At 40.2% G+C, this 26,072-nt stretch overlaps 1 protein-coding gene across 2 annotated transcripts in view; it reads right to left on the bottom strand.

The window, feature by feature from the left end:
- The window catches only part of MCC (MCC regulator of WNT signaling pathway), a 322,683-nt gene that overhangs the window by 30,627 nt on the left and 265,984 nt on the right, over positions 1 to 26,072 (bottom strand). For both annotated transcript variants that reach the window (XM_042448793.1, XM_042448794.1), the window contains 6 exons: positions 25,748 to 25,894; positions 25,310 to 25,399; positions 21,063 to 21,211; positions 13,680 to 13,820; positions 12,625 to 12,725; positions 7,745 to 7,928 (listed from right to left, as the gene is read on the bottom strand). In XM_042448793.1, the coding sequence (XP_042304727.1) occupies positions 7,745 to 7,928; positions 12,625 to 12,725; positions 13,680 to 13,820; positions 21,063 to 21,211; positions 25,310 to 25,399; positions 25,748 to 25,894 (812 nt within the window). The remainder of the gene's footprint in view (positions 1 to 7,744; positions 7,929 to 12,624; positions 12,726 to 13,679; positions 13,821 to 21,062; positions 21,212 to 25,309; positions 25,400 to 25,747; positions 25,895 to 26,072) is intronic.

Raw genomic sequence — 26,072 nt, 5'->3', positions numbered from 1 at the left:
TTTAAACAACAGCCACCAGGGAGGGCACTTAAAAATGGCACCTTGAACCTGCACTCTCAAGTGGTACAGTCCAAATCGACCACCTCAGGATCCCACCATCTATCCCACCCTATGGTAGGCCAGTCCCTTCTCATCAAAGCTTAATCAAAGCCATGCATAGGTCAGCCTTAAATCCATTCTTAATGCCACTGCAGAGCACAGAAACATGCAAAGGAACTTTAAAGGTAATTGTGCCTCTGCACATGAGCTGGATTCACTTTCCATCACTACTGAGTCTCCCTTCCTGAACTAGTAAAGGACTTCAGAGCTTGCAGATTAAAGAATGCAGCTTTCTTCACAAGTTTTTAAGCACTAGTCCTCTTTTTAGAAATCAACCCTTGTACTAGATACTTAATCCACTACAATTTTGGCAGCTGCCACTCAGCATAAGCTCATAGAAAATCCCTTGCCTGTTTTTAGACAACATTCCTTTTCATAGGATACCATTTCAAACAAGGAAGTAAAAGAAGGGAGACAAGGAATTAGATAATTTGATCCTGCTTCATAACATGAGAAATATCCTTTAAAAATTACACAAAATAAACATAAGGTACATACATTTTCTAGATAAATCTAGGAAATGACTTCATTTCTATTTATCAGTCACTGCACTCTTCCAAAGATTTGTAGAGGTTAATTGTAAAGCTTCTATCCTTTTTTTAAAACATTCTGCTCTTGAACATAATTACAACACTAAAAAGGAACAGAAACAACTCTGCATTTTCTACACCCCTGTACAGAGACAAAGCTGCCTGCTGTCTCCTGAGGACCTGTAATCAGCTTCTGGGTGAGGGTTAAGTCATCCATTAGCTGTGCCTGTCTGGAATGCTGGATGATCTCAGTTATCAGCAGGGGAATAAATCACTTTCTGCACTGCATTGCAATATTTTTCTGTTTTTTTATTTCCACAAAGGAGGGGGGGGGGGGAGGGAGAACACCACACATCCCATGCACAGTATCTATGATTAACATAGCCTGTACCTAAATAAAGGATGAAAAAGCAGATCCTCTCTTGCTTCCTTCAGCTCTTTCCTATCCAACTGTTAAGCTAAAAACTATGGTACATTTTAAACTGAATCAGATAAACTGCCTGTTGATCTTGGAGAGACTGCCAAGTTTTCTGTATCCAAAAAGGAACATACAGATTTGGCTGGGATACAAAGGGTTCCTTGAGCTACTCCCTTCCATAAACGATCACATTACACGGCTTTAAATTGCAGCTTTTTGTTAATTTTAGCCAGTCCCTTCTCTGATTCTCCTAGGGATAATAGACACCATGTGATGAAGCAGCAAACAAATTATTTTACTGTTCTTTTTCTGTTGCAATATCAGAGCATAGTTAGGCTATCTTTTTTTAAAAAAATGTACAGGCTTAAATAAACCATCCACTAACTCTTTCTATTCTGTCTCAAAGCTCTTTATGAGCAAATATTAATTCTGCTTCAACATAGGATGGTAAGAAAAATCTAAACAATAAAACCTATAAATTATTATTCAAACTTCTACAAACTTATTTGACTAGTTAGGCTCAGGGGGCAATACTGAAATGTTCAAACCACTGAAGGACAGCACTGTAACATTCTAAATAAAGAAATTGTAAACCTTTGCATGTCCAAGAGTAACTTTCACTACACAAAGAACATACCACACCAAATGGGACTGGAAGAAAAAAGGTCACAACTATTTATTGGTAACACCCACAGATGGGTTGGCAAACACATAGGACTGGACCTGGGCATCGGCCAATCCATCAGTTGGTCAATGAACCAAAACCCCTTACCCAAAGCAAGAAATGGAAGTGAGGCAAGAGAGATATACCCCAAGAGGGAGCACCCCCTGTGTGATCTCGCTGCCTATGAGGGGGTGTGCTGGAACACCTCCACCCAGGCCTGGGCATAGTTTTCTACTGACAACCCCCACTTGAGTCCCACAAGGGAACCTCCCATGATAACTATGCCCTAGAGGGGACCTGAAGCAATGTTCCAGATCATGTCACTCTGCCAGCACAATTGCCCCTCCCAAATTGTAACAAAAGACATGGAAAATTACATCATAAGGAAAATACAGACACCAATGTACAAGCCAAGCATGGAATAAAAAACTGAGAGTGGGAGGGAGGACTAACACTTGAGCAGGAACTGTCTAAGAGTGAGGAGGTTGCCAAATAAGTACCCCTCTGCCTGGCTGGAGTTAAAACTTTCTTTCACTCTGGCCAGGTTTGTTAGTCAATGGGATTCAATCAGCCTCTTGACTTCAATCCCACTGGCTGAAGTTCCTACCTCTTTCCTGGCCGAGGCATGCCATGCTGCCCCCTGGGACAGAAGAACTTGGTGGGTAGCCATAGAGGATGCTGCCATTACTAAGCTCCCACCCCTACACCATAAAATAGCTGTGTGGCAAGTCATGGGTCCTAATTTTGAATCTACTGTACTATTTGCCTAGTTATTGTATGAATCCATCTGTAGGCATTATGGTCTCTTTTAAAAGGGAGTACTTCATCATTGCTAAACTCTGGGGTTGAAAAGGGGCAAACTATCAATCCAGATGAGACTTCTATTGGGCAATTGCCCTGCCCCATTCATGGAATTTTGTACAACATACAAACCTTTGTGACTCACTTGCACGAATCATTGTTTTCCCACTGCTGCATCTGTCCTCTTAACTTTCATGTGCATGTGTGTGAGTGTGTGTTTGTATATCTATACATATATGCATATTGATTTGTCCATCTATCTACCTACCCAGGTATTATTTCTAACTTTAAAACTACTATTGATCTTAAAAATGAAACAGCAGTACAAATCTTCAAGCAGATCTGGACAGAAAAATGTACAATAGAGTTTGGTGGACTAGGAGAAGTAACATGGTTCCAGAAAAAAATGTCGTTTGTTAGTCTGTAAAATAGCATAAGACTGTTTTTCCCAGGGGCAGGTGGATGATACATTGGGGATGGCTCTTCTATTTGTGTTACCTTCTGTGCATTACTAGTTGCAGAGCCTTTTCCTCTCCTCCAAAGGCTCCTCTGAGCTTACAAAGTGAGCATAGTTTCCGCTGAACACAGTAGTGTTTACCGCTGAGCAGTCAAGTGTGGGATGTGGCCTTAGGGCTAAAGTCCTTTTATTCAAGCTTGACAGATTTTTTTTTTAAATGTACAGAAACATCACAATGCTGGAATAAGGTGACTTTGAAATTGCACACTGGGACACTCTTGAGTTCCCTGTTTTTATTTCAATGATTTTAAAAAAGAAGAGGAAAAGTAAAACTGCTGTCTTAGGATTCCTGTTAAAATAAATAGCTAAGATATAAAATGAATTGGAAGAGCCCCTTTAGACAATGAGTTAAGGATATAATGAAATTATGAAGTTTTCTGGCCTGGTTATGAAACTGATCAGGTAAATCGAGGAGTGATTTTGAAACTGAATAATAAAGAAAGGAAAGAAGTATCAGTTCAGTTGCACAGATGATTACAAAGACTCAGGACTTACTATCCCACTGCAGCCATGTTTACTCAGAGGTAAGGGGGCAATCTATTTTCTCTGGGTTGTAAGCACTCATGGGGGGAGGGAGTAAACATACAGAAAACTGGGTGCTAAAATGATGCTAGCACCTGTTTCAAAATGTCAGGAAAAGATACAGTACTTGTAGCAGCCATGAGGAAACAACATTGCTCACTTGCCTATATTGTGCCCACAATATGGAGGAAACACAGCAAAACGAACATAACAAAGACTTAAAAGACGTTGTGATATTTTGATAATCAGTGCAGGAATCCTGAAGTCAGCTTATGGTGGAGAACAAACCATCAATAATACTAAAAACACTTCATCTGGTAGCCACCTACAATATATGACTCCAACTCTTATGCAATTAGTCCATTTCATTGTATCCATTGCTTATTTTGTAAAGTCAACCACACTATACAGGCAAGGCTAATTTTAATATGTATGGAATTTACAGGTGATACTCACATTGTTGGTTAATATCGAATCTGTACAAAAACCTGAAGAGTTAATTGGATGAAAAGAGACTGACACTCTTGAAAATATACCACTAGATATATGATCACATATAGGATTTCTATGAGTAAGGTCCATAATTTATTACAAACCACACAGCATCCTGACTATGACCAAAAATAACTGACAAGAATATGCAGCTAAAATACCCAGAGCTATCTGACAATGCAGACTTGATAATTCTAGAGAGATGACTTGAACTTAAAACATATCCTGTTAGATTCCTACATGGTGCATACAACTCCAGAATCAGTGCATTCTTAGTCCTCTTCGTCTTACAGTCCTATTGTTTTGATTTTTTCCCCATTAATTTTGTATGGTTTTAGATGTACTGTGATTTTAAATTGTAAGCCGCCTTGAGTCCCAATATTGGGAGAATGACAGGACAATGATAATGCTGCTGCTGCTGCTAGTAATAATAATAATAATATCATCATTATCTCTGTAGCACAAAGGAGGGAAAGGATTAAGAATCCTTCTGCCAGGATTTAATCACAGCAGATGCCACAGGGGCAGGAACCAGATTCAGACTCCATATACTGATGTATCATCTCTGCAGTACAGAGAGCAGACATGCTACACAAGAACAGCTGAGACATCTTATCTGTACTAACTGTTTGCTAAAAGCTATGCAAGAAAAGGTAATGCATGTCAAACTTAACAAGATACTAGGAGCATGTGAATTAGCCAACTGTCATCTCCTGCATACAAGAGTAGCTCTGCATCACAGGGCCCTGGCATTTCTGTCTTCTCAGAACAGATCACCATACAGAGCTTTTAATCTCATGCCTTTGTTTATTTTATTACTAACAATGTGACTACAAACGTGTTCCTCTGTTTAACTCGCTGTGTGGTTGGCATGTATGGTTGGTATGGAGGGGCTGCATAAACCTACCTTGCATTAAACACTTGCCTATGTCTCACATTTTAATATGCAATTAACTAATCCATTAACTATATCAATTAGGGTTATAAGATCAGTTCTATATTCCACAAGGTAGCGGCATGCCCTTGCTAAACACTCTGTAAACCACTCTGTCAAGATTTAGATTTCAGTATCAGGGAACAAACAGCAGGGCTGAATGAGTCTCTGTCAATGTTGAATACCTATGTCAAAGAAGCAATCTTTGGGTGATTAGTGGGGCTCCCAAAGACCACACTGGACCCCACCTCCAAAAGGGCTGCATGCAACCCTTGGGTGGCAAAATTTCCACCTCTCACCTTATGAGTCAACAACCAGAAAAGTCTTTCTTGGTACAGGTCTACAGTTGTGGAGCAACATCCAGATTTAGGCCAGAAAAGCCTTGGGTTAATGAATACTTTTCTGCCTTTCAATGGCTAAGGTGCCAAAACAAGGAACAGGCTCAAAGTGCAAACAACTCTCTGAAGCAGGAAATGTGCTGCAGGTGTGCTGCATATCAGATTCACAAAGTCCATAGGTGTGCTAGAAGACTCTACTCCTCCTACAGAATAATCTGTTGCAACAAAATGACCCAACCCATCCAACCAAGCATCATGGGCCACCTTAAAGATGAACAGAAGTTTTGTATCATAGAGTTTTATGAATGAAACTCCACTTGAAGCATTTGACAGAGTGAACTCTTAGTTGATGAACGTTTATGTAGAATAAAACATTTAGTCTTCAAAGTGCCTTTCCACATGGCAAAGCACAGCTCATAATTACATGGCAGCAATCCTTCACTTCTGTCCTTATAAACTCTCTCTCTCTCTCTCTCAACATCTCTCTCACACAAATGCTGTCAATTGTGTGCCTTCTAGGTTCATGGCTAAGCTTTCTCCATTAAAACAATTACGATTTCTTAATATATCACAAATCTATTTCTATTTTCACAAAAGATTTGGCAGTGTCACTGGAATGCTGCCAGCAGAGCAAATAGAAATATACTAGCTGTTATTTTTATTCACTTCAGTTGTAACAGCAGATTCTACACTGCTTCTCCCTCCCCCGCCACAACCCGTTTTGTTGCAGTTGCTCCCTTTTACCATCTTTAACCCCCCTGTCACTAGTGACTGGCTCTACATTTGTTCCCAGTAATGTGTTCTGCAATTTGACATTCAGCAACTCATTTCTGATGCTAGAGTTAAGTCTGGGTCAACACTTCCATTACAAATTCCCATTTTGAGGGACTTCAAACTGCAGAGGAAATTATTCACTTTGACATGAAAAGTCTTTGCCAAGGAGAAAAGCTCTCTCTCTTTCTCTTCCTGTCCCCCTACCACACTGCCTTTCCTTTCATAAAGTTTACAAAGACCCACAATTTTGAGTTTCTCTATTGTAGACTATTGTTTGTCTGACAGATTCAAGGGGTCTAAATGGCTTCTTTGAACAGTTGTATTCTTTAGTGGGGAATTATTTTCAGTAACTGAGTGTTTATCCTTAGGCTCTAAGGCAGGTTTGGGCAATCATGACAACTCTGGGGGGGGGGTCAATCTTCTACCCCCAGGACACAGTAGGGCCGACATACAGATTTTCAAAATGTAATGGGGGGGGGAGTGTTTAGATATTCCTCTTAAAAATGTTAAACAACGCAGTTGGGAGCTGCAACCTATTGAAAAGATGAAATGACACTCCAAGAGGATTCATCTTTCTACCTCAAAAAAAGAGTGGTCTGAGAGTTTGGAGGGATCGTGGGCTAATGAACTGCCCTAATGCTCCAGGGTAAGCACTATTCCTGCCGCCGCCCTAGTGCATGACTCAGGAGCATATGATGCCATAACCTTGCTAAAACTAAGCAGGTCTGGGACTTATCAGTGCCTGGATAGGAGACTATTGGGGAACCATACAGACACTACTTTGAGATCAAACAAAAATAAGTGGCATTTAAATAAAATATATAACCACAGTCTTTACTAACCTCTGTTATTTATACAGGCTTACCAGACTGCAATAGAAATATATTTTAATGCATAGATTTAAACAAGCACATAATTTTTATACATTCAAGTTTTAAACAAGATAGTAGTTACACTACTCACATCTGAAGACACTAAATTAATAGTGACAAGTGTGTGTGCGTGTGCACACACACCGTATATATATTTGGGAAAATGTACAAGTTTTTGTGAATCAGTAGCTTTAAGGGCAAATACAACATCTGAAATGTCTAATTCTACTCTTGCCTCCAAGTCCTCTTCTACCTATCTACTGTAGGTGGATATGGTGGTGCTTTTCCTTCTAAAAAGCATAGAGAGTGATTGAAAAATATTGCTTTTTTAGAAAAAAAAGTCTTTCCCTCTACCATGTTTCTGTAATTAACATATAACTTTAGAGAAGAACTTCAAAATTGTGAAACACTGGAAATCCTTGTTGTGTTTCTATACTAGAACAAATAGTGTATGCTTTAAATCTGGAAGAAGAAGGAACTGAGAAACAAAGAGAAGGCAAAGAAATTGTTGAAGTAGAACAAAAAATATTGGCTTGCTCTTTATGAAATAGATTAGAATCAGACAAACACAACAAATCTGTATAATATTCTTTGCAACAAGCTTGCTGAATATCTGAACAGAATTCAGACACCAAGGCATTGAAGTCATTTATAACTAACACCAATATACCCCGGCAGGTTGATTTGAAGATGGATAGCTAGATAAATAAATGGAAAACAACAGTCTATTTTATTCTGAAAGCAAAGGCTTGTGGGTTAACAAACTCAATGAGCCAGAGTTACCTGGTGTGACTGTTGGATGATAGGCTCTCCCAGGGCTGTACACTGCAGCCAGTGACAGCATAGGCTCCTCCACAGCTACCATCCAATTTCATTAGCAGGGCTTTGGCTGCATTTTCAGCTGTCTTCCTACAGTCGTGGGCTCTTTTCAGCATCTGGGTGATGTTTTCATCACCTGGCTGGTCCCCTGTTTAGTTAACAAGCAAACAATCAGAGTTATATAGTCCTGGAGAGTACAGTAAGCATTAATATGAATAGATGGGCTTTTATGCTGACATCTGTGCTACCATGAAGACATTAGCACCTACTTAGTAGTCTGCTAAAATACATTATGATTATAAAGAGACTAAACAAGCTATGATCTGCAGAACCCAGGTTTCTTACCCTTCCCTGTCCCTTTCAGAAAACTGTCCTTTGAACCATATCACAAACTACTCTAAAAGCTCAGGAAACTGCAATGGAAGATCTGAAGCAATAAACAAGCATCCACTGCACGTACATGGAATTCTATGTGTACACCTAAAAGGTGAGCATAGTTATGGATTATGTACATTTCTTACTGTGGACTCATCACACAGGACTTCAAACAGGGGAAGGTTAGATTCCCGCTATATGCAAAATAATCTAATGCATCCACACACATTATTTCAGTAGCTGAAATAATTCTTATGATCTGCTGTTTAGAATTGCTTGATTTTCATTTTTTTTTTACTACATGTGATTCTTTATATTTTGTGTGCAGCTGAACACTGTTCTTGTGAGGAATTAGTGCTGAATGTTTTAAAAATAAAAAACTATGAATTTCACAATGAGGTGATGTTTTACAGCTATGCTGTGGCCTCCTGTAATACAGGGTTTCTGGTAAAAAATACTGACAGTTTTTATTTTGGCATGTGAGAAATAAATATACTAAAATATCATCATATTTTATCAACTGCATTATATGTGAACTACACCTCCCTTGTGTAACCTGGATATAAAATAAAAAAATACCTGCCATATATTTTCATGTTAACTGTATCTGTATACTGCTAAAATGAAAGGTGTAACATCTGTTTTCCCACAAATATGTATCAGTACAGTCTGCACAAAGCAAGATCTGTATTTCCATCTGGTACTTGCTAGAACTTTTCCTCCATGAAATCGATCCATTTTAGAAGACTTGTGAAGACCTTCTTCTTCAGTTCTGCCTTTCCAGTACACCACTGATAACACTCTTGCTGGTATTTTTAGGCTGATGACTATTCTGATGTAACTATTCTGATATGTTGGTATTCCTGTATCTGATTTTTTTTAAAAAATAAATTTCTAATGATAATTTAATCTACCCTAGTTTGGCATTTAAAAATACCAAACACACAGTTTTAAATTTCATAACTAAATGTGTTGTCCTCTAAAGCCAAACTTGGGTCAATGCACCAAAGACTCAAACAGTGACTTGGAGTATAATCAGAAAAAAGTTTTACAGAGGAATATCATCTTGGATTTTGACAGAAGAAGCCTTCTCTATTGAGAGGCGGGAAAGAAAGGAATGTTGGACTAGATACAAAGATTTATTAAAAAAAGATAAAGAAGACGACTTAGAATTAAAATCAAGAGAGGAATTAGAAGATAGTGGAAAAAATATTAGCTGGTTCGAGTACCTACAAATCAGACAAAGATACAAAAAAGATTTGAATAAGGAAGGATTCGAAAAAGAGCCAAATGAACTAGATAAAATAATCTAGGGGAAGGACAAAGGCAAAATTTCTAGACTATACAAATTATTCTTAAGAAGGGAATTGGAGCAAGAGACAGTTACCACATATATTGCCCTGGTGGTGCAGTGGTTAAATGCCTGTACTGCAGCCATTCACTCAAAACCACAAGGTTGCGAGTTCAAGACCAGCAAAAGGGCCCAAGCTCGACTCAGGCTTGCATCCTTCCGAGGTCGCTAAAATGAGTACCCAGACTGTTGGGGGCAAATTAGCTTACTTGGTAATTAGCTTACTTGCTGTTCACCGCTATGATCTTTGGAATAGTGGTATATAAATAAAACAAATTATTATTATTATATATGATTAAATGGGCACAAGAAATAGGACATGATATCACTTTAGGTAATTGGGAAAGTGCATGGAAAAAATCTAATCAATTTACTGCTTCACAAGACCTAATTGAAAACTATATTAAAACTGCAAACAGATGGTATTATACACCATTAAAAATTGCTAAACAGTACAAACTAAAAGATAACAGATGTTGGAAGTGCCACAAAGAGAAAGGTTCATATTTTCACATGTGGTGGTGGTCCTGCCAAAGAGTCAATAAATGTTGGTGTAACATACATAACAAAATACAAGAAATACTGGGAATAAAATATCCCATAACCCCAGAGCTGTACTTGCTGAATATGACAGCTTACATGGGAGAAATATTAGAAAAAAGACATTGGAGAATTATACTTTATCTTATTACAGCTGCTACAATATTACTTGCAAAAAATTGGAAATTGGATAATTTACCCAAAGTAGAAGATTGGCTACAAAAAGTTACAGAATTTAAAGATATGGATATACTGTCAGCATTAATCAACAATGAATCGAAAGCAAAAAGAGAAACAGAATGGGACTTGGTGAAAAGGTACTGGATAAAAACATGTGATATAAAAGAAGAATTATTGAATTAAGCTCCTAAGTGAAAATTAGGTATATGCTTCTTAAATTTCATTTATTGAAGATATAAGGATAAATAATATATAATATAACAAGGGAATAACACTGGATATGCTAGGAAATATGTGTATATGTGAATATCTATGTGTGGATGGTTGGAAATATGGAATGTCTTGAATAATGTGTAAATATCACAATGTATCGATGATGGATATGTAGTACACACTGTGTAAATATGGAAAATATGGAAATTAAATGAATAAAAATAAATGCAAAAAAAGAGAGACTCAAACAGAACTCCACAAAAAGTACCGATTCTAGTTTGTTTAAACAAGAGACTGAGAATCATCTTATAACACTGGAGATTAATGGTCATTTAATCTTTAAAAGCTTTCACATTATATTTTGGTAAACATTTTTGCAAAACTATTAGTATAAATTAGATTTTTTTAAAAAAATTACTTTTCATATAACGGCAAAAACTAGAAAAATCTATGTTTATAAGAGATTTCACATTCCCTCTACGTAGGACATTATAAACATATTGTCACTTGAGTGAGCGAAAAAGGCTCACCATAAAACGGACAGGTGCACTTTCATGTGAAATCACAATTTCCCTTTCTCAAACCCAAAGTTATCTTCCTGGTGTAATTTATATAGGAATGTATCCAGAAACTGGCTCATCTTCCTAATTAGCAATGTGGTCCCCAAAAGTATTAGTACTAAAACAAGACTAAATACCGACACTTATAAACGCAAGAATTCACAGAATAAAAATACAGTAGGTTTTAGGTTATGGTTAAATCAGAGGCTCTCAGATTTTATTGGTTTATGGCTCCCTTAATTTTTCATGGCTCTCCTAGGATAAGCAAAGCAGTTAGGTCCAAACAACTTAATAAATACGTATTTAAGAATTTATTTTGTACGAGGAAAACTGTTGGAGTTGAAAAGACTGTCTTCAGTTCCTAGAAAGATTTATTGCTATGTGCTGTCAAGGTGGTTTCAAGTTAAGTTACCCTTATGAATGAGACACCTACATAAGGGTCTGTTGTTAATAGCCAGGTCTTGCAAACTCTGGGCTGTGGCTTCCTTAGTGAGTAAATCTATCTTTAATGCAATCTTCCTCTTCTCCTACTGCCTACTAATGGTAGACATCACCTCTTTTTCATAGTGGTCTACTGAAAATCTTTTTGGCCAACTTGGAAGTTATATAACTCTCGTACAGCACATTTGGCACTACATTTATCATACAGAAGCTACAGTCCATCATATTTTGCCAATGAGCATATCTGTGTTTGCATATACCATTTTGTCCCAATTACACTTTCTATTTTCAGATGTTCTCTTAAAAAAGCTCTTTTAGGCATGCACCTCAAACTTTACATAGGCAAATGCCCTTTAATAAGATGATAATTCACGAAAATTTAAATGAGGATACCAAAACCTGATGGAAATCTAATCCACTTAATAAATGTTGAGACAAGGGGGAGGAACAGTCCAAAGTGCTTGAAGGGTGGGAGAGATAAGGATGAAACTGGGGATGGGAAACGAAAAAAGATGAGACACCATTAGGGTGTGATACACTCCTAGAACATGAAGAAAGAGCTTCACAGAGCTTTTTTTTTAACAGCTGGGTTGGAAGACCAGAAAAAAAAATAGCCCTCTCCCTAATAACAATGGATGCCCCATGATGCTGAAAAGTTGTGGGAAAGTGTTTGACTCTGTAAGCCTCATAGTTTTTTAATTTTGTAGACAAATGTCAACCTATATTTTCACAAACACCACTAAAAATCACACAGCTGACTTTTCCATTATGCATCTTTACCTTTGAAGGGCAAACAGGGGGAGAAAATTAAACAGTACTAATTTCTTCAAGAACTGTAGCCTGCTTGACTCAGGCCCTTTCATAAGCCTTTTTGTTGGTTTGCAGGTAGCCAAGAGCTTACATCATCACATCCAATATATAGTTATTACTCAAACACATTTCCTGAGCTCCAGCCTGTGGCTGTTGGAATTCAGTTTTATTCAGTTCTAGTTCAAAATCCATTTGTCAGAGTTTTACTTGGCTGCTGAGGATGAAAGAAAACATATTTGATCGGTTGCCAGACAAGGAGGGTTGCCTTAGTTATCATGAGATGATTCACTGTTGCAATATATCTTTTGATGGTAATAGATGGCAAGTGAAATACAGAATGGATTTAGAAAGAAAGTGACTCATTGACTTCTTACCAACCGACCCAACACCTGCAGCTCTGAATTGCCCAAGAATGAGAGACTGTTCACTTTCTGCCAATGCTAGTAGGAGCTCGTAGGCTTCAATGCACTGTTCACTGGAGGAGAAAAAAATCCAGTCAATATACATATTCTTAGGGCAGGTAAGAGAGTCTCAACATCAGTAACAATAAAGTAAGAGGGAAGTGATGTAGGGGACTATATCATTTCCTCCCTATTTGTTGCATGGGGAATTGATATCTTCCTGCAGTCTAGGAATGGTGAGAATATTCAGTTCTGGAAATTTTAAAAGTTAGATCTTTGGATGACAACTTGCAGAATCCCTCAGCCTACTGTGAGCTGTCATCCAAACAAGTAATTTGTCCAAGCTTTGTCAACCCCATACTTCTTTAATTAATAGTTGTTTGTGTAAAATGGACTGGGTGGCACTGACTATAAAAAAGAAATCACATTATAAAACCTTTTCAATTAAGGATGATTTGAATAAACAGTACACTAATAGGTATGCAATCTATTGCTGTATTTTATATCACCTTTCTTTCTGAACTACAGCTAACATCATTGCTTCTCCAGTCTACAGTTACATTTTATACAACTAGAAATGTGTGTTAATCTGCCATTATATTTTTGTTTCAATAAACATTACAATTCTATCAAAATTTTGTGATCACTCTAATGCAGAGTATGCCCTGTCAGGGCATTAAATGTGCAGGTCACTAACTGAAGGAAGTAAAGACCTGTATATATGGACTTCCCTAGGACTAATCATACCAACACAACTTAGTCTTTCTTCATTTTCTCCAAAGTGCTTCTATAGTCTTCAGTCAAAGAGCATGAAATGGAAATCTTGTCTTCCTACTCGATAAACCTATTGGCTGGGTACAGAGTACTAAACAGTATTGATACAAGGCAAGGGAAGCAAAATACAAACAATACAATATTATGTTCTGTGCAACTCTAATAGCTGCACTCTCTTACAAACACCACCAACAACAATATATGAAAATACGCAACCTGGTTTATTTTGTATCTTGCATTATCCACTGACATACCTGTATTGCAATGCAAGCCTGAGGGCTGTGGCATTGGATTCATATTTTCCAACCAACATACTCATCCTTTCAGCATTGCTCTTGCACTCTTCCAGAGTTATTGTCAATAAATCATTCTGTGATTTTAAGTGCTCAATGCGGCTGTGGAAAAGAAAGACAGCTTCAAGGTTTCATAAAATGCTTACTGTAGTTTTATCTACCTCTCAAATGGATTCTGGTACTCCCAGTCTTCATGGGAAATGTGATTTTCTTATTACAGCTCAGCTCATTCTTTTGTTCTTTTCTTGCTGTTTCTCTTACTTAGCTGAACTTTTCAATTGGGCCAAGGAATTAATCATATGAAAACCCAGGTTACTCATCTAACCTAGAGTGAAATTACACTACAGTTACAGCAGGTTGATGGTACTTTAGCTACCATGGCTCCATCTTACAAATTTGTGGATTTGTAGCTTGGTGAGGCATTCAAAATTATCTGTTATAGTGCAGAAAAATGGACTAGAGTTCTCTAGCAAAGAGACCTCACCAATTTACCAACTCCAGGATTCCTCAGGATGGAGTCTTTGCAGTTAAAGTGATATCAAGTATGTGGTTTAGAACAACTTCCAGACTTTTGAGTGAAATTCTTCAGGATGGAGATTGAGGTCCCACTCCCAAATATACTTTTACATATGTGATTTTAGACCTTATCGCTATTAGCTTTTCCACAAACACCCCAAAGAGCTTCCTCATGCTGCATTGCAAACTGTTTTTGAAAGTGCCCTGACTTTCAAAACTGGAGAATTTTCAAAACCAGCTTTTAAAGAGGCAAAACAGATGATAGTGGGGTGCAGAGTTTCAGGATCACAACTCAGTTTTGATAATAATAAAAAAATGGTTTTATTTATTCATTTTAGTTGTTTGTTTAGGCTCTACTTTCCCCCCACTACATACAAGGTGATATACATAGTTTCCTTGCCCTCAGATTTATCTTCATAATGACTTTGTGAATAAGTTAGGCTGAGAGAGAGGGATTGACCCAAGATTATGCAGTGAGTATCATGGATGAATGTAGATTTGAATTTATGATGACCACTATGACATACTGGTTTGATCACTAAGAACAAGCTATCCAGTTTGTTCAAAATAAGTTGGGGGGGGGGCAGGTTATAACTTGTTGTAACCAAAAAGTAGGTTAAATGTAACTGGAGTAAAGAAGTATTTTGATATCTACATGACTTACGGTATCATCTAACACAGCCAGTGATTCTGCTCCAGAATATTCTAGATTCTATATTTCAAAACCAAGGTAAATCACATGGCCAGGCTGCCTTCTGAGAATTTCTATTCAGGACTATAAAATCATCACAAAATTCTGTCAGATCTCAAACTATTACAGTATTATCTAATGTATGCTCATGTATTGGTGGTGGCAAAAAATAAGGTCAGGTGGGAGAGGAAACATTACATCTCTGTATTTTGGTACTTTATTTTGTCTTAACTACTAATATAGTGACTGTGTGTTGATACAAAGGTATCAGCAGCACCATGAAGTGTTGCTAGGTTTGAGAAGGGCCTTGAGGAGGTATTTCCAGGCCTCATTCCCACTTTCCTCTTGATTCAATTCCTGCACCAATTCCTGAAACCGGTTCAGCAAACACAGTGGTTCCCACTATGTTTGCGCCAGTTTCAAGAATCAGTGCAGGAAGCTACAGCCGTGGCTTCCCCGCTATGCCTTCCTCCATCCTCCTGGCCATACCTGGGGCGGAGGGGAGGCCGAGGCAGAAGGAGAGAGGCAGACCGGGAGGACACGGAGGACGCATGTATGGCCGGGAAAGCCGCTGCCAGTGGGAACCAGGGCAGATTTGAATCCGCCTGTTTCCCACTTGGGCTGAATCGATTTATTTAAAAAACAACAACAAAACCCAGCTCATTTTACCAGCGTCTTTTTGACACTGGTTAAATGGGTAAAAACCATGGCCTCCCTTTCCAAATCACTTCAGTGATTCGAATTAAGTGGGAACCATATGGTTTAAACTGGATCATTTGGAAACACGATCCGGTTTAAACCATAGTGGGAACAAGGCCCCAGATAGCTGTCTCCTGTTTATTTTGGGTTGGGGGGGGGCTCCTCCTCTAAGTTCCTAGTTCCTGCCTATTTTGCTTTCCGCCACAACTCCACTTTTTGTTTTCAATTTAACACAGACTGGCAGTAGCCACCTAAACCGCTTTGACTAAGTAAAGAAGCTATTCACCAACAGACGCTGAGAAACAAACTGCTCTCCTGGCCAATTCCAAGTTGCAGTTGAGTTCCATTTTAACTAAAACCATTTCCCTCAGTCTAGCGAATATAGAGTCTAGCAGAGAAGGCATGACTCATTAGAAAAGAAAATTATGGCGCTTTCCAGACTGCCCAAAAGGGCGGTCTGTAAAGTGCCTTCATTTACTGCGCGGAGCAGCCTCAGCGGCCAAACCGTGTGACTGCTTTGCACAGCAAAAAGAAGCCGCAAAAAGCGGCTTCTTTTTGCGGCGCCATTATGACGCCGCAAAGTGCCAATGGCGCACTTGCGGTGTCATAAAGGCGTCGAGACGTGCGTCCGCTAAGCGTCCACTACGTCAAGATGGTGGCGCCCATGTAGAATGGGCGCCACCATTTTGTAAGTGCTCGGCGCGTACTAGGGTTAGGGGCCTCCAGAAAGGACACCCCTTTCTAACTCTAGTACGTGCCGAGCACGTACTTTTTGCCCGTGTGGAACGGGCCAATGCTAGGGAAGGTAGAAGTTAGTAGAAAGAGAGGAAGACCACACACCAGATGGCTAGACTCAATTAGGGAGGCCACAGACCTGAGACTGAAGAGCCTAGGCAAAGCAGTGAAGGATGAGGACTTTGAGATGTGTCATCCACTGGGTCACCAAGATTCAGGGTTGAGTCGAAGGCAGTTAACAACAGCAATAGAAACAAACAATAATTTGAGCTAATCAGCTGCTAACTTTTAGGACATAGGACCAATGAAGGCATAGGAATGGCAAGGAGGTAGGGAGACCACCTTCTCCCATACAAGGTGCAGTCTGATTGGATAAGGCCTTTGCCACTTTGGACAGACTGAAGGAAATTATTTCTGTTAAAAAGACACTCTGTAGCAGCCTCAGTCAACAGTGCAGAGCTCTGCTTCTTAGGGCACTGAGTCTTTCCAACAATGCCTCTTGTATTGCCTGGGTACTTCTTGGATTACCACATGGCTGTGGCATCCAGGATTATACCTGGTGGTCCTGCACTAACATTACCACAGCATCTACCTAGCTCCTGATAACAAAGGTATTACATTACTGCTGTACAAACCAATGTCAGAAACTGTATTTCAGGTTCCTCAGAAGACAACACCAGCTGTTGCTAGGATCTGCAGAATAATATGCTAATCCTAACCAATCACTTTATGGCCTAATGCTGATGACTAAATTATCTTGTTGAAAGAAAGCTATTAATTCAGATTATGCACTCTTTTTCATCAACATATTTTTCCACATTTATATGCAGCTGGCATAAGCATAATTTACCCCAATCAAAACAACAGGAATAACAAGTTAGTCAGCTGAAAGTAAAAGCAGTATGTTTTTATCTCATGTGTTTTTTAGATATAGAATTTTTCCATATGAGTCACTGCTGTGCCTATATAAATATGCAAAATGTTTCTGTGAACAAGAAATACATGCAACTGATTACTCAAAAGATTTATGCAGTAACTCCAGGCTCCTGACTGTCCTGGCAAACAATTCTCATTGGGAAGACCATTCCTGAACTGTTGTTAAATAAAAAAATACAATACAATAAAATAATTTGACACAAAATGTTGGCTTTTGTATGTGAGCATGGCCATGGATCAGGTATTTATTTCTTATATTTACAAAGTTGGATGCATCATGGTTTTTATTGTAGATTTTTGTATTTATATTTTCATTTAGTTGTTTCATGAATGTTGTACATTGCTCTGGAATCTGGTAACAAAGCGTGGTATATAAATATTTTATGAGCCCATACAGACAAGCTAAAATAAAGCTACTTCGGGTCTCTTTGGAGGTATGTTGTTTAAATGATGTTTGCGTCCTAAGAGGCCAGAAGCCGTGTCAAAGCCACACTCCAGTCCTAAGGACTGGAGTGCAGATTTGGTGCAGCTTCTGGCCTTATAAGATGCATGTGTCATTTAAACAGCATACCTCCAAAGTGGCTTGAAGCAGCTTTATTTTGGCCTGTCTGTATAGGCCCTATATTACCATAAATATAAAAATATTTAACTGTATTATGAAAGGCAGTATATAGCTATTATGAATAAAGAACAGTATACACATTGTGTGCCTTCAGGTCATTTCCGACTGCATTTAAGGTGAACTTATCAAAGGTTTTTTTTTTTGGCAAGATTTGTTCAGAGCGGCTTTGTCTTAAACTTCCTCTGAGACTGAGAGAGGGTTACTTATGCAAGCTCAGCCAGTGAGTTTCTATGGCTAAGCAGATATTCAAACCCTGATCTCCACAGTCCTAGTCCAACGCTGAAACTACTACACCATGCTGGCTGAGTATATACAGTACATGTGTGTGTGAGTGTTGCCTGCCTTCATGTAATTTCCAACTTATAACAACCCTAAGATGAACCTATCATGGGGTTTTCTTGGCAAGATTTGTTCAGAGGAGGTTTGCAATAGCCTTCCCCTGAGGCTGAGAGCATGAAGGTCACCCAGTGGGTTTCATGGCTGAGCGGGAATCACCAAGACAATGTTTAAATGTATGCAAAACATTAAAACATAGTACATAGTATTCCTGACTGCTTATGTTTTTACTGAATTGGTATATACATACCAATACAATAAAAACATAAGCAGACTGGTATACTCTGTTTTGTTTTAATGTTTTATGCGCATACACACATATACAAAGAGAGAGAGAGAGAGAGAGAGAGAATAAAAGATATCAAAGCTACAAGTAAAAAGTAGCATAAATACCTAAAATTATATCAATTATTCTATACAACAAACTCTTGAGTAATATCTTGATTAATCTCCTACAAGAAACTAGGCTGGCACCCTTCCTTTCCTTTCCCTTCTCTTTTTGTTTGGCAGGTCAATTTATTTGAACCGTCATTTGGTGACAAAATGGCTATGCAGTATGTTTTGTTAAAGGGGCATCTGTGCTGTACTTTTATACTGTCACATTTTAAAATGATTTCACTGAACTTGTACTATGGTAGTTTTACATTACTGTATCTAAACCTTTTATCACTAGGTTTTTTAGGTGACTTTATTTTAATTCATAATGAAACTGACTTCAGTCCCATGTTAGGGGAAAAGTGGGATGTAAATTAATGCATATATTTATAGGCACAGCAAATAAATAAATATACAAAATATATTGATTGAATTGAGCCCTGGTGGCGCAGTGGTTAAATGCCTGTACTGCAGCCATTCACTCAAAACTACAAGGTTGCGAGTTCAAGACCAGCAAAAGGGCCCAAGCTCGACTCAGGCTTGCATCCTTCTGAGGTCGCTAAAATGAGTAGCCAGACTGTTGGGGGCAAATTAGCTTACTTGCTAATTAGCTTACTTGTTGTTCACCGCTATGATCTTTGGAATAGCGGTATATAAATAAAACAAATTATTATTATTATTATAAAGTGGTCCCTTCTTTTATGCGGGGGATCCCCCCCGTGCAAAAGCAATTCTGTGTATGCTTGAGCCCCAATAGAAGTTTCTTCTGGTGCATGGCACCGCTTTTTCCATTGCTGCTTTCAGCATATGCTGAAAGTAGGGTTGCCATGTCCCGATTCTAGGTGCGACAATCATCCTCCAGCCTGCCACCCTTGTCCTCCAGCCCACTATCCTCCTCCATCTTTGGTCCTCCTCCCCGGCCCTAGGAAGCATGGCCGGATGTCCCTCCCCTTCCCGACCTTGCAACCAATTAGAGAGGCTTCTGACTGGAGGAAGGGGCGGGACTTCCAGCCGCAGAGGCCATTAGGGCCTGTAGTTGCAGGACACCCAGCCCCTTCCCGGCCTTTCCGACCAGAAGTCCCGCCCCCAGAAGAGAGGCTTCTGGGTGCGGGACTTCTGGTCGCAAAGGCCGCTGGGGTTTGTAGTCACAGTGGGCTCCTACTGGTTCCTACAAGCCCCAGTGGCCATTGCAACCAGAAGTCCCACCCCCAGAAGCCGCTCTGATTATTTGTGAGGCTGGGAAGGGGTGGGGCGTCCACCCCATCCAGGTTTGGTAGAGGATGGATATGGCAACCTTAGCTGAAAGCAGCATATAATGTGCCCATGTATGATGTGGGCGCACTGTACTAGGTAAGAATCCTGTTGGAGACTCACGCTTTCATAAGTGGACTTATATCTTTGGGAATTAGAACTGGGCACTTCTGCAATACCCGTATCCAATAGATAATAATACAAGATAGAATTAGATAAAAATGCAGACAACAAATTAAATGCACAATGGGACCCAGAAAATTGACTAGGGAGTTCTGATCTGCATTGGGACAGTCTTGCTTGCAACTTGTTGGAATTCACTAACAGGATTTCTTAGCATGTCTGCTGCACAGTTAAGTACATACAACCTACAGTGCCATAGAGGATTCCTATTCTACCAACATTAAAAGGCGAAGACCTTTAAAGGCCTGGAAGGATAAAATGCCCTAAAGACCACAAATGTATCAACATAGGCAGCAGACAAGCCTCATGAGAGAAAACATTCTAAAAATGGGAGAGTCACTGTGGAGAAGACCCTCTTACACAGTTGTCCTCCAAAATCATGACTGAGGAAAAAGACAATTGTTAACCATCTTAAGGTACAAGGGTGCTGTTGTTATTTCTTCTGTCTGACCTTTCCCCTAGTTTGGGACTCAAAATGGTTTACAACAAATTAAAAACATGTAGGCACGTTACAGACCGCCCAAAAGCGGGCGGTCTGCTGCCACCGTCATTAGCTGTGCCAAGAAGCCCCAGCGGCCAGACTGCGAGGCTTCCTGGCGCAGCTAAAAAGAAGCGCTGAAATAGTGCTTCTTCTTGGCACCTGGAAGTGGCGCCGCAAGGTGCGAGGCGCGCACTTGCGGCGTCACTTCCGCCGCGCCACGTCCGGACGCTGTGCGTCCGAAACATTTACTACATGCTCTGCGCATAGTAGGGACAGGGCCAGTTAGGAAGGTAAGACCCTTCCTAACCCTAGCACGCCCCTTTATAACCCTAGTACACGCAGAGCGTGTACTAAATGGCCGTTTGTAACGCGCCGTAGTTAAAAATTCACAAAATACTAAAGGTACATATGGGAGGTTGTGATTGTTTGGCTACAGAGACTCCAATCTGTCTTTCCTAATTGTGGAATAAATCCATGTGAAGCAAAACAAAACTGTGCATATAAAACTTCTCATTGTACCTGTTTAATCGTTCAGTTTCCACTTCAAATTCTCGAATTTTACTTTCAGAGATAGCAGAACCATGTGAGTAAAGTGTCTGGAAAATTTCTTGGATGTTGGAACAATCTTGAAGAGAGTGTGCAAGATGTTCTGCCACACTGCTGGATACCTGTAACAAGGTGATTGGAAGTTTACTGTGAAAGGATGGCCCACAAATTACTATCACTGTGGGAAGTAAACTTTGCAAAGGGATAATACAAATCGTACAAATTACTACAATAGAATACCTTTAGAGGTGGGGTTTTTTTGGTTTATTATAATCCAATAGAGTAACTTTTCTATGAAGTTATCAGATTGTAAACAAAACTGAAAGATGACACTGAATGTTAAGTTTTGCAAATGGTTGTTCATCAACGGCAATAAGCATGTGTACAAGTAAAAACATTATAATTTGCCAGTTGGGGAGGGAACAGGGACTTGTACAGACTTGGAAAATAAGGGGGAAAACACTGTAAGCAGAGCAGTGCCTCATTTCCTTAGTCCAGTCGTTCACCTCTTCAGATGTCATGGGGCCTGGTGGACTTCTTTTCTCTCATTCCAGCTGAACCATTTCTGGTAGTGTTTTTAGTGAAAAGGATAACTATTTCTTTTTTGATGTTAAGCAACTATGCTACAAGTACAAGCCTTGTAAACTGAAGGTAAAAGAATTGCCCTAGAAAAGTTTTGTATCAAGGGAAAGTATTTACTTCTATATAATACATATAAAATAAATGAGGTTGTATATAGCAGTGATGGCGAATCCATGGCACGTGTGCCACATGTGGCACGCGGCGCGGTTTTGGCAGGCACGGGGGTGAAGGAGAAGGCGGAACGGGTACATGCCCGTTCCACTTCCTCCCTTCCATTTTCGAAAATGGCGCCTGGGAGGAGGAGACAGAGGCGCGTGCACGTCTGCCTCTTCCTCCCAGCCCTCTTCCCTCCCAGCTTGCCTTGGCTCACCAGGAAAGGGCTCCGTGGAGTCCTTTCCTGGCGAGCCAAGGCCGAGGAGGAGGCGGCTGGGACGCGTGCCCAGCTGCCTCCTCCTCCTCCCGGCTTGCCTTGGCTTGCCGGGAAAGGTCTCGCGGAGCCCTTTCCCGGCGAGCCAAGGCCGAGGAGAGGCGGCTGGGACGCGTGCCCAGCCGCCACCTCCTCTCCCGGCTTGCCTTGGCTCACTGGGAAAGGTTCCGTGGAGCCCTTTCCGGCGATCCAAGGCCGAGGAGGGGGGGCTGGGACGCGTGCCCAGCCGCCTCCTCCTCCTCCGGCTTGCCTTCGCTCGCGGGAAAGGGCTCTGCGGAACCCTTTCCTAGCGAGCGAAGGAAGGGCGAGGGCCCTTTTGCCAGCTCTGCGGCCCCAGGAGGGACCCTCAGGGGCCGGCAAACGCCGGGGGAGGAGGCTCCCTCCCTCTGAAAAGGGGGTGGGAGCCCCCGCCCCCTGGAGGGCGGGAGCCCCGCCCCGCCACCCAGCCCCCATCCTTGGGGTAGAAGCCCTGCCCCCGGCACGCGACCTTAAAAAGGTTCGCCATCACTGGTATATAGTATTTAAATAGCCATATAACAGGAAACATTTGCCACATAACAAAATCGACATGGTAAAAACACAGAACAAAGTGGGTGTATGCTACGGTAATGTAGAGAGACAGCCTAAGAAATACCTTCTTTACCACTCCAGTGAAGCAGGGATGGGCTTTATATTCCACTGGCTTTTTCTAGCAATTAAGTTCTTTGTGTTTTATTTCAGACTCTGAGCTAAAGATCATAAAACAGAAGGTAACAAAAATTTTAAAAATGTAATTGGAATCCAAGTGTGAATCTCTTTCAGAGGCACAAGTTACTCTCCTGGTCATGCTTAAAATTGGGCTGCAAATTGCATATAAGGAACGAATGGGTACAAAAACTACACAAGGATTCCAAAAATAGGCAGAAAGACATACCAGTTTCTCATGGAAACCATGAAGTTATAACAGAACACAAATTACCAACAGGAACCATAGCAGTATTAACAATCAAAGAGATTTCCATTTCTTTTATTTTAATATCTTGCTTTTGTTCTAGCTTTTACATTACTATTAAAATCAATCCCAAGGAAATTTATAAACACAAATATAAAACATAACAAAATGAAAAAGCATTCTAATAAAAAACCCAAAATGAAAAAAAAACCCAGCCTCTTGCAAATTATAAAGTAATGAGGATTTTGATATCAGTCCTGCCATCATATCTTATTTCTCTGATGGTTCCTAACACCACTGAAAATTTTGAAAAGAGATATTTTCTGAGCCTATGCTTCCAAAACCTAAAGACAAAGTCTATAGATTTCTGCTGTCCCTTATTCTAATAAAAACTGGAACAATAATGCAGGTATGAGAGTTTTATGATGACTGCATTCTCTAGTATCTGTCTAGGGGTATATATAAAAAACTTAGTCCCAATACCGACTGGCACAAAGCGCCGGCCTGGGGCCGATTTTAAAGCTTGGGAGAGCGGTGTGTTAGCACGCTCCTGAGCCCTACCGTGCTGTTCAGGCACCATTTGGGTGTACACCTGTTCATACACCACACGCGCCGATGACATGCCTTGTGCGCCACGTCCAAATGGCGCGGCACACAAGATACATCACAGCACTGCTCCAGGGTGCTAATGGTGCCTCTGTTGCGGCCAAAAAAGGAGCCATGTTTCACATTGTTGGTGTGACGTGCGGTCGCCACGGCAATGATCCACGGAAGAAAGGGGTGGCATCTCTCCGCCCCTTTCTGCCCATCTGTATCCCCCTATAATCTTCAGTTCTTGCTTTTTATCTTACTGATGTCAGTGGACCTACTTGTAAGGCCAGAGATTCTGCTGACCAACCTCTGAGGGTCAGGGAAGCAAAAATTGTCCTCCTCTGGATCATGGCAGGCCACATTCTCCTGGCTCACATCCCCAGAAGCATTTGGAGGTGTGATTTGCCATTTGAATGTAATTTCACATTCCGGGGCCTGTTTATATTTTAGAAACAGTAAGTGATCAGAATACACTGGTACCCCGGGATACGAATGCGCCGCGTTACGAAATTTCCGGGTTACGAAAAAAATGTATTTAAAAAAACTGTTCCGGGTTACGAATGTTTTTTCGGGTTACGAAAAAAAATTTGGTGCTTTTCGGCGCTATTTCACACCAAATCGCGGCTTTTCCCCATTAGCGCCTATGGCTTTTTCGGCTTACGAAGCCTTTCGGGTTACGAAAGCGGCGGCGGAACGAATTATTTTCGTAACCCGGGGGAGCCCTGTACTAATTTGTCAGTTAGGGGCCAATGTGAGGAGGCTTTGGTGGTTACATTTTGTCCATTCCTGTTCCAGTTAATAGGCTTAATTATGTACAGTCAGCCCTTCTTATACACGGATTTATTATACACGGATTCAAACATCCATGGTTTGAAAATGTTAAAAAAAAGTATAAATTTCAAATACCAAATCTTGATTTTCCATTTTTTATAAGGGACAGCATTTTGCTATATCATTATATTTAATGGGACTTGAGCATCCATGGATTTTGTTATCTACGGGGATCTTGGAACCAAACCCCAGAGTATAACAAGGGTCCACTGTATTTTAAAATTTCAGGCTGATATGCTTATACCCCTCCCACACACACTGATTTTAACAATACAACATCTATCTGTAGGGGCAGTCAGTGTAGTGTAGTGGTTTGAGCATTGGATAATGATTCTAGAGAACAGTTCAAATTTCCACTTGGCCCTGGAAATCCACTGGGTGATCTTGGGAAGTCACACTCTCTCAGTTTCAGAGGAAGGCACTGGGAAAACTCTCTCTAAACAAATCTTACCAAGAAAACCCATTATAGCTTTGCCTTAGCATTGGCACAGGTTGGAAATGACTTGAAGGTACAAAACAACAATAACAAGAAGCTAGAAATGGACTATAGGCAGATACTATATGAGTGATTTTGAATGTTCCACAATCTGTTATGTCCAACTGGGTACCCTTACCCTGAAGGATGAGAAGGCATTCTATTTTCATACTTTTCAAAAACAAAAGTGTTTCAATTTAATATATTTACATTTTCTTAAACTGGGTAATTCAAAATCAAGGCTTGAGTATGGGCTGAATTCGTATTTGCTTCAAGGTGAAAACAGTTTTTGCTGCTGTGAGTTATAACAACCTTGATCATGACTATCAATTAGGAACATATTGCTAAGCATACATTTTTTTCTGATTATAATTAAGACTCACCCCTATGCTGCTGATTTCTGATCCCAGGACAGGACGGTCAGACGTTGAAGATTCTGACCTTGTCTTTGAGAGCTTTACTCGCTCAGCAATCTGAAAGAGTGGCAAAGCCTTCCATGAACATTAGTGGTTCAAGTACTGTGTGCAGCTTCTGCACACCTATGCAAAATACTTCCCCTTCTCACACATTCACAGTGTTAAGAAATCCTGTGTTAAATTGATTAATAAAAACTGGCATGTGTGTTCTCACTAAGAGAGGCTTAGAGTCCTTAGCATTTTATCTCTCCCTGCAGCTCGACTCTGCAGACTCAGTCAGAATCCTTGAAAAATCCCCTAGTGCTCTGGCAAATATTTGCAAGTCTGTACAGCAGTTCTGCCCAGAAAAGGCTGCTTGCTTCTTCCAGATAACAAGAGGTACCATAGCAATATACAAGCGCTTACCTTAGCAATGGGAATGTCATTACTGCTGCTGCTTGTGCTCAGCTCTCCAGTGCTTGGGTTAATAGGACGGTTTGCAGGAGTGAGACGACCTGGACTCGATGGACCAGTTGCCTGGACACTTTGTAAACGAGTTTGCAGTTCTCGAACCTACAAGAACATATAAGAATGATTCGCTTAGTCAAAATGATTTGCTTTTCTTTCTACTTTCTCTGATTTACCTTGTGGCTATTTGTGATTGTTTTTCTAGCAACCAGGTAAAGGCTTTTATTCCAAAAAATTTCACTGATACCTAGTTCAGTACAGAGCAACTTCCCATACTTAAGCT

Source organism: Sceloporus undulatus, chromosome 2, assembly GCF_019175285.1.
Source record: "Sceloporus undulatus isolate JIND9_A2432 ecotype Alabama chromosome 2, SceUnd_v1.1, whole genome shotgun sequence".
Lineage (NCBI taxonomy): Eukaryota > Metazoa > Chordata > Lepidosauria > Squamata > Phrynosomatidae > Sceloporus > Sceloporus undulatus.
This window is presented reverse-complemented; position numbering and strand designations above follow the sequence as displayed.